At 39.1% G+C, this 17,122-nt stretch overlaps 1 protein-coding gene across 11 annotated transcripts in view; it reads right to left on the bottom strand.

The window, feature by feature from the left end:
* Positions 1-17,122, bottom strand: part of Hhat (hedgehog acyltransferase) — a 365,298-nt gene that overhangs the window by 95,069 nt on the left and 253,107 nt on the right. For all 11 annotated transcript variants that reach the window (XR_010043340.1, XR_010043343.1, XR_010043341.1 and 8 more), the window contains one exon: positions 7,672-7,873. Coding sequence is in view for 2 of the 11 variants with exons in the window: in XM_003474275.5 (XP_003474323.1) it covers positions 7,672-7,873 (202 nt within the window). In the remaining 9 variants the exon portion in view is untranslated. The remainder of the gene's footprint in view (positions 1-7,671; positions 7,874-17,122) is intronic.

Raw genomic sequence — 17,122 nt, 5'->3', positions numbered from 1 at the left:
AAGCAAAGCCTTCCAAGGGTGAGTCCATCCTGCCTGGCTCTCTTGGTAATCTCTGATTAGACCACAATATCAGTTCACTGTTAAAAAAGTAGAAAATGTTAGTAAGCAAAAACTTCATGTATTAAAAATCCCACCAGAGGGACTGGGGATTTAGCTCAGCGGCATAAGCTCCTGCCTTGCAAGCAGGCAGTCGTGAGTTCGATCTCCGGTACCGATAAAAAGGAAAAAGACAAAAAAAAAAATCCCACCAGTAAGACATAAACATCATTACCATTTCAGTGTACAATCTTTTATATACTTTTCTGTTTGTGTATTTATTAAATAAAAATAAGCTCTTATTACATCTATTATGCATTATTCTTCATTTTCATCTCAAATGTCAAGAACATACTTATTTTCTCACAATAAAGTTATTTCAACATCATCACTTTCAATAGCCATGCATATAGCCTGGCAAAAGTCCCACACATTTTATGTTCTAGTCTTTTCCTGTCACCCTCAGGAACAGGCAGTGGTCACTCCAATACTTACTCCCACTTATCAAGTGAACTATAGGGTTGACAAAATAAAAGGTGAGAACAACTTAAATCATGCATTTCAATGTATGCTGGTGATCACAGGCACATTGGTACTAACCCAGCTCATCTCAAACAAGGCCAACAGATGCTCAGTATGCTTTTTAAAGCAAAGTTTATTTCTAGTTTGGAAGGAGTGAAGCACTCGAGAATAATTTTATTTTACAAGTTCTGTACATCTCTGTCTTCTCAGAGCTTTAAAAAATGAGTACACACACACACAAGTGCTGTAAATATCTAGTCCCAATAAATACAAGCTATAAAAATATATTGCACCAAGCATACACATATTGTTTTGGGAAGAGGCAAAAGGGCTACTTCTTCCTTTCAATAGCTGGGGCTCTGGCAACTCAAGCCACGTCACTTCCAATGGGTAACTGGGATTTTCTGGGAGGAAAAGAGGCTCAGAATTGGAAACATATCTCCAAAGCTATCTGGAGACACATATCCCATATTACAAAGTGCACATTTTTCCTAAACTAGCCTATAGAAAGCTGCAGGCACTAGTTTGTGATTAGAGGTACCACCATTCATCTGGGCTATAGGAGCACAATCTAATCACATAAACCAACTAGGTAAGCTACTTTTATTCAAGCCATGGGTATGATCAAGTTTGGACCTCTTTCTTTGAGATTAAAATTTTCGAGGTGAATGTACGTGCCATGTCCCTAGCAGTAAGAAGGGACTACAGTGCCTTGATCGCAGCACATGACCAGGACAGGTTGAGCTCAGCAGGCCTGAGAAAGCACAGAAGCCCCCAGCCAGCTAGTCCCAGGTTTGTTAGCCAAGGAAGAACTGAAAATGACTTGATGCAGTAACTGTTCTCCATCACATAGTAGACTCAGTAGTGGAAGTTTAAACCTCCAACAATACATTTGCCACACTACACACATGTGAACCGTAAGGTGGAATTATTTTCAAAAACCTACCCCTTAGAACAGAGGAGTTAGGTCTTGGGCTCTTCCCACAGAGAAGAAAATATACAACCAGTGAATTAAACAGCATGCTTCTCACATAGCTAATGATCCTTAGGAGTGGGAGACATGAATAGGGTGCCAACAGGCCACAATCCACCAGGAACACACTGTTCATAACACTGTACCCCCGTTCTCTCAGCCCAGAGGTTTGATGAGTGCTAACAAGCTGGCACTACAGGCTAATTTGATACATAGGATGAATATGTTAATTTAATGCTCTCTTGTTTGGTTAAGTTGTTTGCATTTCTAGATTTCTAAGCATGGCATTCAGATTCCTTCATGCAGGGGACCATTCAATTTCTCAAATCCTTTTCCCTTACCTGTCACCTCAGTGCATATTCATTCTCAGCCTCAGGCTGTGGGGCTGATTGCCATTCTCCTTCCCTACTAATTCTCAATTTCTGTTGTAAATATGTCAAGCCCATCTCTTTGATAAGCTGTTACGGATTTTAGCCTCTTGTACTCATAGGTGGAACTTTTTAGAGCTGGCTGTGATGTAAGGTGTATGATGCTGGGATCAAGGGTATATGGTACTAAATTAGACCAGTGATTGGAATTCGTATAGTTTCATTATAGCTCAGTGGACTTACTAAAGACCTAAGTTCCACTCTGGTTGTGGGTGGCACCACCCAAAAGGTTTGCAGTCTGGATGGGACAAAAGTGAAAGGTAGGCTTGTTGCTGGTACTGCTGCTGCTTCTGGTTCACTGCTTCCTGCATGCCACACCATGGACTGTTTCTCCTCCACAATGCCCCTGCTTCACGCTGATTATGGACTGAAGTCTCTATCCACTGGGAGCTAAAATAAACCTTTTTTTCTTTTAACTTTGAGTGTTGGATATTTTGTCTCAGCAGTGAAAAGTAACATGACATAAGCCACTCCCAAAAGCTTAGTTCCACACATACACCAGCCTACAGTCTCATTCTGGTCCTCAACTGGCTTGTACACAGCTTGCCTTCCAGCTAGAACAGAAGACCCTGGGGGACAGAGATGATGAGTCATGATCTCTTCTGTCTCTGCCAAACTTCTCAGAAGGAGATACAACTTTTCTGTAGTTTCACCTGACTTCACCCCTGAATAGTATACACACACACACACACACACACACACACACACACACACACACACGACCTCTACCACTCCAGGAAATACCCTATTTTGGGTTTCTGTGAAATCACCTTTAGATTTTCCCCATTTCTTGGCCCCCTCCTCCTCCATCTGACTTTAAATACTGATGTTTCCCAGATTCAGTGCCGCTAGCAGCAGCCTCCTCTGTCTTCTCCCTCAAATGCCCCAAATATTCTATGTCTCCAAAATGGTTTATGATGTTTATGAAAACAAGTTCATTTTTCATATACAGCACTTAGATTTTCATAGGGAGACATCCTCCTCCTGTGGTTTTATTGCCTCTTGAATCCAAAGCATTTAGTACAGAGGTGGTCATCCTGATAGGAGGCCAGGTAAGATACTGTCATCCATGGAGGAAACTGACCAGTACGGGATCTCACAGGTACACACTGATGGACTAGTACACCATATGCATCAATGTGCAGGAGGAGGGTGCAAAAGACAAAAAAGAATTGGGGTGGGGAGGAATTTTATTGCAAATTGACTTAGAGTTCTCTAATGCTCCACAAAGTGTCTCCCACATAGGACACTAAAATTCTTTTTTCTTTAAAGGAACAAATTAAGAAGTAACTCTACCCAAGTGGGATCATCCAGGAAGGGTTTAGATCTGGGATGGCTTATGGCCAAAAAGCACATTATCTCTACTTGCTGAAATGAACCTAAGTGGTGGAGGAATAGAAAGCCATAAAGTATTGTCAAATAACACAACTCTTCTCACACATGGTTGCTTCTTGTCCTCAGAGTGTTAGTTTAGGCCATGGTCACTGATTTCTAGAGACAAGGTTTTCTAATCAGGCCAACTAATACATATCTTGCCAACTGATGAGTAAGGATTGCACAGAATTAAGTTACTCTAGTTTGGATCATGTTGATCATTTTAGAACCAACTATTCTTTAACACTGACTAGTCCATAAAACTCACTGAATTTCTCTGCCCTTTTCTTCGAAATCAAACTGATTGATAGAGCCAGTAAACGGAATGGACATTACTACACCATGATCTCTGAGGTCTTTCTGAAATACCAGCATATCAAATCTTTTTTAGAACCTTTCCACTAATCCTTGGTGATTTCAACTAGAGACATGTGTCCTAAGTGAAGACTATAAATAGAAACTTTACTGCTTTGGAGAGATGATAAGCCAGCTCGGTAGGATATTCTTGGGGCAAAAAAGAGGAGATAATGACTAGAAGAGAAGGACAGATTTAAATTATCCAACGAAATAGAAATCAGAGATGGGGCAGGTAACAGTTCTGAAGCAGATTCTTTGTGTGGGAATAACTGAAAAGTGACCTGGGAGTGTCTTTCCCTAAAGGAGAGATCAAGTCACAAATTGTCAAGAAGCAGCATCACTCAATGGGTGATTCAAAATGTTTTCACTTATTAAAAAGATTTCAATCCCAAACACAAATTCCTGCTCTGTAGAGAGTACTTGTATTGAGAAAAAGCATGTAACTGCAGTGGTAACTTCTCTCCATCCACTCAGCCTGGTGCTTTGTGAAATGCCTTTTATTGGCTTCCTATAGCTCTGTGCCTCAGTAAGTCATGGCCAATAATCTCCCTCTCATAAAGCAGCAGGGTGCCAAGAAGGTTATTTCCTTCCTAGCCCTTTCTTTCCTATATATATGTTAATGTATTAAGCATTAAAATAGCATTCTGCCATCACTAGACCTATTAGTATCTCTACTGCTACGAAATAGCATCCCAGCAAAATACTCACCAATTCTTTGCCTTAGTAAACTTGTACCATTCAATCCACATTGTCCATGCTGCTGCTGCATAAGCTCATGTTTTCTTTTACTCCCTCAGTGAAACCAGAAATCAGCATTCATTGCTTACTACATTCAGCAAGGTGTTGTGCCAGGTATTATGATAAGTGACTAGGAGGTAGTGTGTCTGATATCATGAGACTTACCAGTATGAGGGTGCAAGGAGTGAATGCACACTGTGAAAATACTGTCAGATGAGGTGTGAGACTATCAGACTAAGGAAGAAGTGGATGCCAGGAAGGCATTAAATATTTGAATTTTGACAAAACAAAAGGAAATGGATTCGTGCAAAGAGAGAAGAGTTGGCAAACAAGTTATTTCAAGACTCAAGATGTTGTATTTAGAATGCTAGTCTATCTTTTTTTTTTTTTGCAAGAAAAAAACAAATACAAAAACAAAAAACAAACAAGCAGAAAAACTAAATTCTTTGCCGAAATATGTAATGAAAGGATAAGGGGGAAGACTCTATATGTAGACAAAAAGAAAAACTAAAGAATCAACCCAGTTTGGAAACATTAGTTGTGTACACTGAAGTAATTCTTAGGCTAACTCAAACACTGAGATAAACAATGAGGACATAAATAATAATGGGACCATGGCCTTCAACTAGGAGGACATCATCTAAAAAATCATAAACTTCTACTTGGCTTCTAGGAGAAAAGACAGATGATAAACATAAGGTTTATAAATATGTTCTTCCTTAATAAATATGTGGGCAGGCTACATCTGCAACACAATATCTCACCAAAAATGCATGCACACCGTGGTGCCTTAAGTGTGGGTAGAAGGTAAAATGAAACAAAGACACGACACAAGGGCCCAGGAGGAGCCTATGATGGGTCAGGGCATATGTGCAAGTATGTGAATGAGGGTGCTTCTTGTCGTGGGTTTCTTTTAACCAAAATTAAGTAGTGCTGGGTCACATAGCACAGGTGGGTTGACCCTTTAAAATGCTGTGGTTTTAAATGTATGTGTTAAAAGTATAAGCCCCAACTGAAAGCCCACAAAGTACGCTTATCACAAAGTGCAAGATTAAGGCTCGGGCAGCAGGGAAGAGCACACAGATTTGAGGACGAATATTGCAATCTCTATGGCACACCCTGAGACGTCTGCTTGTGTGTTACACAGCCACAGCTGTCACTGGATACCATTTTCAATTAGAATTCACCAATACTTGTTGTCTGCAGATTGCTTGGTACCACTAAATAAAATACTTATCTTTAAACATCTATGAACACATTTAAATTACTTCACATGTGTTCTGCTCTATGCTTTGCACTAGTATTTACTGAAATAACTGTCTATTTGTATTATGGCTATCTTCATAGAAACACACTCAAATGTACTCTGCTTTGGAAGGCTTATAAAAAATGTATTTGCTTCATTTGTAATACTGGGTAAAATTTTGCCACATTATTCATTTTTGCAGTATTATATTTTATTGCATGCCATGAAGACTGATACCAACATACTTCTTTTTAGCTCCTTTTCTCAGAGCTAACAGAATACTGCCATTTATTCAGAAGTAATGATTTCCTAAAGCTTCTGAGATTCATATATCACATTTATAAGATGAAATGTGGACTCATTGTTTAAAATCACTTAAAATATATATATAAAAAAGAAGTCTTAATTTTCCCAGTCCTTTTCAAAGAGTGCTGGCATGGGTCTTAACATGCTCCTATTGGCTTGAACCCCTAGTGGTATATGCACAAATGTCTTGTGAAGTGCCCTGTACTGCCCTATGTGATAGTCATGTGTGTACCATCAGTGGTCAGAGCAGCCACACATCAAGACATATGAATTACAGTTCCGTCATGTTAAACTCTCAGATGTTTTTATGCTATTATCTACAATATTTATCAAAGATTAAAAATATTCGTACCACTCAGTATTGGCATGTATATTCTCACACATTGATGTAAACTTGTCTACAGGGTAATTAAAGAGCTAATGTACCATATATAGAATGAATCTCATAGATGAGAAAAACACTTATCCTGGAAACTTTACTTACAGTAATTTACCTTGGTTATAGGACTCATCTCACTACAGTTGATACAAAAATCATGGAATAACAGAATTATTAATATTAGTCTAATCAAAGTAATAGCATATGTGCTTAATGGAAATCCATGTAGCATTAAAAACGTTGTTAGAAATGGATTCAGTGATTTGAAAAGGTGGCATCAATGCAACCATATCTACGGAATAACAGCATATCCCTCGCCATGCTGTCTCATTCACCTTCCCTTGTTGCTGAGACATAACAACCAATACCCGCAACTTATCTTGGCTCACAGTTCAGAAGTTTCAGCTCATGTTTGACAGGTTAAAACCAGAAACAGCATGGCAGGAGGGATCAGGCTTAGAATAGTTGCTCTTGTCATGGACCAAGAGGCAGAGAGTGAAGGAGAGGTGGAGGCAGATGCACTTGTCTAGGATACAGCCCCAGGAACAGCCTCTAAGCAGGCTCACTCCTAAAAGCAACTCAGTGGCAAGCACCACAATTCAACCAGCTTCCCAAAGCTCCATGAGCTAAGGAGACAGAAACCGTAACACATCTGTTATGATTTGTGTCTCCCCAAAGCCTCATGCATTTGTGGGACAGATTTTTCAGAGGTGGTTAAAATCACAAACTTCAGAGTTTGTGATTGACTTGCAATCCAAGGCTGGGATTAAGGATATGAGTGCTACACTGCCCTAGGGGGAATAGCCCGCACATAGTATAAGAGACAGAAAGAGGCTTGTCTTGTTCTCTTGTTATTTTTGCCACCATGAACTGTTGCCCCTTTGCTAGGTGCCACCTTGCCTTAAAGCCAGTCAATTATGGACTGAAACCTCTATAAACTGAGCTAACTAAACCTGTGTCTTCCCTTTAACTTTGGGCATTGGGTATTCTGTCTCAGCAAGGAGAGAAAAATAGGATAACATACATAGAAAAAAATTAGAAAAATGGCCATTAGCATTTCTGTTAATGCCTTGTTTCATTTACCTGAATTTTGTAATTGTATATGATAAACATGCATGGCTTTTATAGTTACATATTCATTCATTATCATTAAAACGATGACCTGAAAAGTTTCTCTTCTAACTGTTCTGCTTCTAGACTCATGAACTTTGAACCATTATGGCAGGAGAGGCCCATGCTCCCACCAATCCCTCCCAAATATAGGCCTCCTAGTTCAGCCATCCCTGGTCACATAAGCAAGGATCCTGCTCACCAAGCCATCCCGTACACAGGGCGTGTCCAGGAGCCTCCGGAACCCGTTCTCCACTGTGACTCCCAGCCAGTTGAGTGCTGCCCAGCACCAGAGGTAGTTGTAGCCGCCATGCCAGTAGCTCACAAATGCAAACGTCATCGCAGTGGAAAGCAGAGTCCCCAGTAGGCCACGCTGAGACCCACCCAGTGGAATGTACACGTACCTGGAGAAAGAAGAGGTTGTAAGAGTCATGCTGAGGAAAGCACCTGCAGCCCCACCCAGCTCCTGCGCTCCATCTTCCCATACACAGCATTATTTCCAGCAAACAGACTCTGCCCTTCCTCCAGGAGGCTGTAGATCAACCACTCCTTGGATTCTCTGTCACACTAGGAGTTGGCAAAAACCCAAGCCTCCACTCTACAGGGCTTTAAGTAGAATGAACACAGGCTAAAGAGTTCCCATTACTACAGCAAAAGAGCACTTATAAGAGACAGGAAGAGCAGTAATAAATTTAGAGTTTCTGAAAGGCACGTGCCCAACCCTGGAAACCCAATCATAGAATAGCAGTTAAGCTGCTGGCTACCTAGAGATGTCAACTTTCAAAGCATGTATGTACTTTCTAGCTCAAACTATTTTTTTTTTTTTTGTCTTTTTCGTTTTTATCGGTACCAGGGATCGAACTCACAACTGCCTGCTTACAAGGCAGGCGCTTATGCCGCTGAGCTAAATCCCCAGCCCCTAGCTCAAACTATTAAGTTTATGATATACCTAATATTTAAGCACAATGGCTAAAATCAGGACCTTAAGTTGCTGGAGCTGGGTTTAGAAGAAGGTGCCATGGCCAGTTCCAGACCCTTCCAGGCAAGTTGCCCAGAAGAAGCAGTGAATTTGCAAGAGAAGAGTTCCATGCTCATGCAGCCAAATTACCATCCAAATCCATATCCACCCTGGATATGTTCTCTATACTGACAGTTGCCCAGCACAGGGCAGGACCATATTCTTTGATTGTATCTTCCTGTTGGAGTTGAACATGACAGCTCATAGCCTAAGGTATCAGAACCTGGAGAGCTAGCAGCACACACTTCTTGTGGCTGATTTTATAATAAAGCACATAAGAAAGCTTGTTTGTTGTTGGTTAGAGCTGCTTTTTTTCAACCTTTCCCCATGAAAGAAAAAGAGTGTATTCATTGTGTATCTAGACATAATGCTAAAAATCTCATGTGGCTTTTTGTTTGATCTTTTACAATACTACCTGATATACGCTTGCCATCCCAGCATCCCAAATAGTTTTAGCAAAAGTCATTTTTTAATGAACTATTTACATGAAAGCAAGCCAAAATATTTCTTAAAAATAAAGACATCAAGCAGGGCATGGTGGTGTACACCCATAATACCAGCCTTCAAGAGGCTGAGGCATAAAAATGGTTGCAAATTCTAGGCGAGGGCTGCAAGGTGAACACAAGGCAAGCCTGAACTGCATAGTAAGACCCTGTCTCAACAAGACTAAATAAATAAATAAATAAATAAATAAATAAATAAATAAAATAAAGATCAATCCATATGGAAATATCAAATCATTATATAGTGGTAATGATTTTTATTTAAAATAGATTTTAACTGGTACATAAAAACATACAAATTAGACATTAATAAGTAACATGTGCCATCTCAATACATGTATATATTGTACAATATTATCTGTCTCCTCCAGGTTTAGTGATTTCTTTACAGTGAAAATCTCACAGTCTCTGCTTCCAGCTTCCTGAAATGTGCATGCACTAGAGTTACTTATGCTTACCCTAGTATGTAATGGCCCTTGCATTACTTAGTAGAACTTCTTGCCTCTTCTGTGACGGCAATAGTTTTTAAATAACCTCCTTGATAAAGTCTCTGTCTCTGTCTCAGCTCTAGCATGGCCACTCTGAGCCCTTGAAAGAACTGATTTTTAGGCCCTGATCACCCAGCTATAACGAGAATCCCACTGTCAGTGTACAGCCAGCTCCACGTGAGATATCTGATCACCCTGGATATCTAGTCAAATTTCTTACCCACCCTTGGGATCTAAGCAACCAGAATCCCCTATGTCCCCGCAGTACCTCTTAGTAATTTTTCATCCAATGACACTTATCTACTCTGTTCCTTGGCTATGCTGAATTCAGAACTGAGACCAATCTTGTACTGAAGTTTCTTCTCTTCTAGTTGAAATCATTCCTGCACAAAATTTGTTTTCACCACTTCAACTACTGTCTAGCTGTTTTTTCTTTAATGCTCTTCACTCTCAAATGTATTCCAGTTTGAATCATAAATTGGAAAGACTGGCTTAGATAATTCTATTTTACAGGTAACTGAGGTTGAGAAATTATCTTGTTGAAGACACAGAGCTGGGAAAGGAAAGGACCAAGATATAAATCTGAGTCTGTGGCACCAAGAGTAATGCTTCCTATCACAGCTAGGGCTTAGTGATGAAAGTCTTCTCTTTCCTTACTGTAAAAATAAGTGAACCTGCAGGCAGGTGGGAATGTAGTCATTTCACAAACAAGTAGGTAGAGCAAAGATGATACTGTTTGTACAAAATAATGTTCTTGCCCTGGACAGGGAATTTCGCAGCTTCCTGATGCACTGGACCAGCTGGCGGGGGGGGGGGGTCTTGAACCCACTGGAACAGGTCTCGCCAGCCAGGCTTGGCAGACTCTGGAGTTCTGGGCCTGCAAGAACCATCCATTCCAGAGGTTGGGTGACCTGGGGTGAGTGTCCCCACACTATCCCCTGTGCCCAGCTAGTTTGGGATCCTCGCTCGACCCCGGAGAGGGAACTTCATGGCTTCCTGTTGCACTGGACCAGCCTGATGGGTCTTGCGCTGGCTTGCCCCACCCACAGTGACCCTCTCTCAATCCGGGACACTGGGTGCCCAGAGTCCCAGGAGCTGAGGCCATAGAAGAAGGTTTCCAACAGACCCTAGAGAAGCCTTGGAATAACACTTGAAACACAGAAACATAGGAAAATGGTAAAACGAAAGACCAAATTACAATCTCAAATCTCCAGCCCATCCCAAGAAACCTTAGGAGCTATGTACATAGAAGAAAATATATGCCATACACGTGAAATACCACACATAATAGCAACTGAAATAAAGAAGCAACTCCGGGAAGCTTTAAAGGAATTCAAACTAGAAATAATCTCCCATGGAAAAGAAGAAATGATAAAAGAAATAAAGAGATGTTAAACATATCTAAAGAAGAGACAGTTTAAAAATTGGAGGAACTAAATAAAAAGGTAAAATCACTGGATGAACAATATAACAAACAAACAGAATACATAAAGTAGATGCAAAGAGATATACAGGAAATCAAAAGTTCCACTGAAAGCTTTAAAAACTGCCTCAATCAAAGTAAAGATAGAATTTCAGAACTTGAAGACAAGATTGCAGCTAGTGAACAGAAAAGGAAAGATCTTTTAAAAATAACAAGAAATCAGAAAATAACAATTCAGGACTTCTGGGAGAACATGGCAGACAGATAGCAGGAGCTACGGAGGCTCTCCGAAACACCCAGCTTAGAATTCAGGAATGGTGCTGAGTAAGGAATCATAAGCAAGAGGAGATATGCCCCGGTGACCCAAGAACGAACTGGGCTGAGAGAAACCAACTGGGAATGCAATCCTGGTGCTATAACAGGAACAGATAAAGCCTCAGTGTGGAAGCTGGAGCCCGCGTCATTGGAAGCCGCGATTTGGGTTTCCCGCTGCCGCCGCTGCGTCTGCATCGGCTCGGCAGGGAGAGAGACACGCGGAAGCTCTGAGAACGGGAATCGGTGAATGGAGTTGAGAGTGGGACGGGCGAGAGCCATGCATCCACCTCCGGTGAGTGAGGGAAAACTGGGACTCTTCCACGGTCCAGGAGACTCCAACAGAGGACATTCTGGGACCGGGCAGACTTGCGGGAACAGGGTGCTGCAGTGACTTCAGTCATGTATCCCCCTCTCAAGCGGGATTGGTGAGCAGAGCCTAGCCCACGTGACACTGCTGGCTGAGACCCAGTAGGCTAGCATAGCCCAGGTCCCAGCTCCTGAAGGTAGATTGACCTGGAGTGGCGGGCCCCGCATAGGCTGCCTGGTCTGCAACTTCCTGGTGCGCTGCGGTGTGTGGGAACACCTAGCCGGCACAATTCAATCAGACTGTGGCTGACAGGGAAGGAAGCTGGGCCTCCTATATACGCTTACATATATAAGGAACAAAGAATATGGGAAGAGGCAGCAACAAGAAAGGGTCCTCGGCCCCCAATCCTGAGAAAGAGACAACAGCAGACACAGCACCAATAGACATAAAGCGCTATCTCGAGAGCCTCATAGACAAGTTCAGGAATGAAGTTATTAATGACCTGAAGCTAGACATAAGCAGAATAGTTAGAGAAATGCTAAGCACCACCCAAGAAAAAACAGATGGTAGAATGGAAGAACAGAAAAAGAGGGGAGAATTGTTTAATGGAGAAAATAGAGACAGCATAGAATACGTGAAGCAGATTCAAAGAGACTACCAGGAAACTAAAAAGTCTATCGAAAACTGGCATAACAGCTTGAAAGAAACTAAGGACAGATTATCTGAACTGGAGGGCAGATTTGTAATATGGGAGCATGAAATGAAAAACTTCTTAAAAATAACAAAGAAACAAACAGCAATAATATAAAGACTAGAAGATGATAAGAGGGTTTATCACTTAAGAATTAAGAACATAAAAGAAGAAGTAGGGACACAAACAAATGAACTACAAAAGGTACTCACAGAAACAATCCAGGAGAATTTTCCTAATTTAGCAAAAGGTAAAGATACTCAGTGGTATGAAGCATACAGGACCCCAGCCACCTACAACCCAAACAGAGCAACACCCAGGCATATAATAATTAAAATTCCAGAAATCCAATACAAGAACAGAATACTAAAAGCCATCAGAGACAAGAAACAGATCACTTACAAGGGAACACCCATCAGAATTACAGCAGACTTCTCGGCACAAACCATCAAATCATGAAGCGCGTGAGGAGAAATAATTCAAGCTTTGAAAGATAATAATCTCCAGCCAAGATTGATATATTCTGCACAACTATCCCTGGAAATTGATGGAAAAACAAGGTGCTTCCAGGATAAAGAGGAACTAGGGGAATATTCAACCACCAATTCAACTCTACAGGGAATACTGCAAGATATTCTAAAAAAGAAAAATACGAAAAATCCAGAAGTAGCGGCAGAGAGGCCACAATGAATGGAGCAGAAAACAAAATGAAGAAGACAAACTGACAACTAATGACAGAAAAAGAGCTCAACAGAAATGAGGCAGAGAAGATTGGACGATAGGAACAGCTATTTTGGAGAAAATGATGTCTTAAGAGGTAATACTGATTTAGTATCATCTTGTTTTGAAGTCTCATCAAGCTTTTGTTCTTCTGTCTGCATTGGTCTAAACAAGTGGTATCTTATTGGATTTTATTATATATGATAGTATAAGCAAAACCTTTTATAGACAAGGAGATTATACAGAAACCATTGTTCATTTTCTGTTTGTTGATTCTAAATACCCTGTAATACTGTCATTCTCTTAAATGGTTTTACATTGTTTTGATATATTTGATGCTACAGTATACGAAGTTATACTCAAAGATTTCAAGGAAAGAGACAATATGGTAACTACTTTTACGTCGGGATAATCTTGTGGTGAAACACTATTTTGCTTAAATGGTTATGTTTTGATCTGCGCTGATTTGCTGTTATGCCCTCTTTTATCTCAATCTCCATTTTATTATTTACTTTTTTTATCCTTTTAATTAAGGGAAAAATAAATTTAAAAATAGCAGGATATATTATAGTGACCCACTTTGACTTTCCATTATCTTGATTTAGAGCCCTGTATTGCTCTCACCATCTTGTTTTGACTGATGTTCCTTTATTCTGTTTTGCTTGATAGTATCAAGTTCGAAAGTTCAGGCAACAGCTGTGAAGATAGTGGGATTCATTATGACGCCCATTCCGGTTGACTATTATCTACTTTTGAAGACCTATAATGTCTTCAATGTTTTACTTTTGTTGGCTTTGTTCTTTACTGTTTTGTTCAAATTTTGTTATAACTAATGATATAGGCAATTCTATTAGAGATAGCAGGAGGCATTATGGTAGCCATTGTTGATCACCTAGTATTATGCTTTTACATTATCTATTACGTCCACCCTTTTGATTTGACTGACTGTTCTGTTATGTCACTTTTGGTTCTACTCCCTTCCAAAAAAGTAATAAGAACTGTGGGAGCAACAAAACCCAAAATGTGTAATTGTCATTGTACAAAATAGAGGAAAATAAAGTGCTCTAAATGATATAACTGCATGTATATTTAAGTGTATAAGATAGATAATGATATTACTGAGTTTTGTTGGATCATTGAACAGAACTGTTTGCAGTCTCCCTGTTGGAATGTCCACTTTATAAGCTTTAATTTTGTAACTTGAACAATTATTTCTAAGATGACAAAATGTAATACATTAACTAGTGATTTCCTACTGTTTATTTTTTTCTGTAAATCTGTATAACTTGTACCCTTTCTCTGCTTTTTTTTCTTTTTCTCCTTAAATAAAATTTTAAAAAAAGAAAGAAAATAACAATTCAATAGCTGTAAGATGTTGCAAAGAAAAACAACATAAGATTCATTGGGATAAATGAAAAAAAAGGGACAACATAAAGGATGTCAAGAGCATATTTAGAGAAGTAATAGCTGAAAAATTCCCAAACATGAGATTGGAAACTCATATAAGGATCAGTGAAGCATATAGAACTCCAAATAGCCATAACCAAAAGAAAACTACACCCAGACATATAATAATCACCATCCCAGAAAGCCAACAAAAGAATAGAATATTAAAAGCTGTCAGAAAAGACAGATCATCTATAAAGGAAAATCTATCAGAATAACAGCAGACTTCTCAGCACAAACAATAAAGTCAAGAAGAGCATGGAGTGAAGTATTTCAGATCCTAAAGGAAAATGATTTCCAACCTAGACTGATGTACCCCACAAAACTGTCCTTCAAAATGGATGGAGAAATAAGATTCTTCCATGACAACAGCTAAAGAACTTCATGTTCACCAATCCAACCCTGCAAGAATACTGAAAGACAGTTTAGATACACTTAAGAAAAAAAAAACACTAAACAAAGCAGAAAATTGAACAGAACTGAAAGATAAAGATGCAACAGCAGAAAGATAACATGTCAACAATAAACCAACATATAACAGTTATTACCATTAATGTAAATGGCTTCAATGCACCAATTAAAAGAAACAGACTGGTAGAATGGATCAAGAAACAAAATCCAACCATATGCTGTCTACAAGAAACCCATATAACCCAAAAGGATACTCACAGACTGAAATTCAAAGGATGGAAAACAATATTTCATGCAACAAGAATCCCCCTGAAAAAAGCGGGAGTAGCTATTCTGTTTGCAGACAATGTGAACTTCAAACCAATAATGATCAGAAGAGATAAAGAAGGTCATTACATACTGGTTAGGGGAAAACTTCAAGAGGAAGAGATAACAATCTTAAATATATGTGCACCAAATTACAGAGCACCCAATTATATAAAACAAGTATTAACAGAAATAAAAAACCAAATTAGCAGTAACACAATTATAACCGGAGATCTTAACGCACCATTGACACCAAAGGACAGATCAACCAGACAGAAAATCAGCAAAGAAATAACAGAACTGAATCACACCTGTGAACAAATGGAATTGATAGACATATACAGAGAGTTCCATCCAACACATTCAGAATACACATTCTTCTCAGGAGTACATAGGTCATTCTCTAAAATAGACCATATATTAGCTCACAAAACATATTTAAATAAATGCAAAAGAGTTGAAATTATCCCTTGCCTGTTATCGGATCATAGTGTCATGAAATTAGAAATTACTGATAAAAGATACTGCAAAAATCCCACAAACACATGGAAACCTAATAACACACTCTTGAGTAATCAGTGGGTTACAGGGGAAATTAAAGAAGAAATTAAACAATACCTACAAGCAAATGAAAATACAAATACAACATACCGGAATCTGTGGGATGCAATGAAAGCTGTCCTCAGAGGAAAATTTATTGCACTGAGTTCCCACATCAGGAAAACAGAACGAATACAAATAAACAACCTGATGTTATACCTCAAACACCTAGAAAAAGAAGAGCAAGTCAAGCCCAAAGCCAAAAGGAGAGAGGAAATTGTAAAAATCAGAGCAGAAATTAATGCAATAGAGACTAAGAAAACAATCCAAAGAATCAATGAATCAAAGACTTGGTTCTTTGAAAGAATAAATAAAATTGATAAACCCTTAGCCAACCTTATTTTAAAAAGGGGAAAAAAAGCTCAAATTCATGCAATAAGGAATAAAAAAGGCGAAATCACTACAGACTGTAGAAATACAGAAGATCAGGGTAAAGATAGGAAAAGAAGAAGTTAAATTATCATTGTTTGCAGATGACATGATACTCTACATAGAAGACCCCCTAAACTCCATTGAAATACTCTTAGATACAATAAATAAATTCAGTAATGTGGCTGGATACAAAATCAATACTCAGAAATCAATAGCATTCCTATACACGAACAACAAAATTACAGAGAGGGAAATAAGAGAAACTGGACTATTCACATTAGCAAGCAAAAAAATGAAATATTTAGGAATTACTCTTACGAAAGAAGTGAAAGACTTATACAGTGAAAATTATAATACACTGAAAAAGGAAATTGAAGATGATCTCAGAAAATGGAAAGACATCCCTTGCTCATGGATAGGAAGAACAAACATTGTGAAAATGGCCATTCTCCCAAAACTCTTATACAGATTCAATGCAATCCCAATAGAAATACCATCAACATACCTTATAGATCTAGAGAAATCACTCCTAAATTTCATCTGGAACCAGAAGAGACCTAGAATCGCAAAGGCAATTCTAAGCAGCAAAGACAAAGCAGGAGGCATCACAATCCCTGACTTGAAGTTATACTACAAAGCAACAGTAGTAAAATCAACATGGTATTGGAATCAAAACAGAGCTGAAGATCAGTGGAATAGATTAGAAGATACAACCACAACTACGAACACACTCAACCACCTTATTTTTGATAAAGGAGCCAAGCAGGTTCACTGGAAGAACGACAGTCTCTTTAATAAATTTTGCTGGAAAAACTGGCTCTCCATTTGCCGAAAACTAAAGCTAGACCCATGTCTATCACCATGTACTAAATTAAAATCTAAATGGGTCAAAGATCTGAATATTAAAACAGAAACACTAAATCTATTGGAAGACAAAATAGGTAGAAACCTTGGAGACATAGGAGTAGGTAAAGAATTCATGAACAGGACTCAAACCGCACGGGAAATACTTCCCAGAATCAATAACTGGGACCACTTCTTATTAAAAAGTTT

This window comes from Cavia porcellus, unplaced genomic scaffold, assembly GCF_034190915.1.
Source record: "Cavia porcellus strain 051 isolate PalLab524CR breed Dunkin Hartley unplaced genomic scaffold, mCavPor4.1 scaffold_26, whole genome shotgun sequence".
Lineage (NCBI taxonomy): Eukaryota > Metazoa > Chordata > Mammalia > Rodentia > Caviidae > Cavia > Cavia porcellus.
The sequence above is the reverse complement of the archived record's forward strand: the minus strand, read 5'-3'. Positions and strand labels throughout refer to the sequence as shown.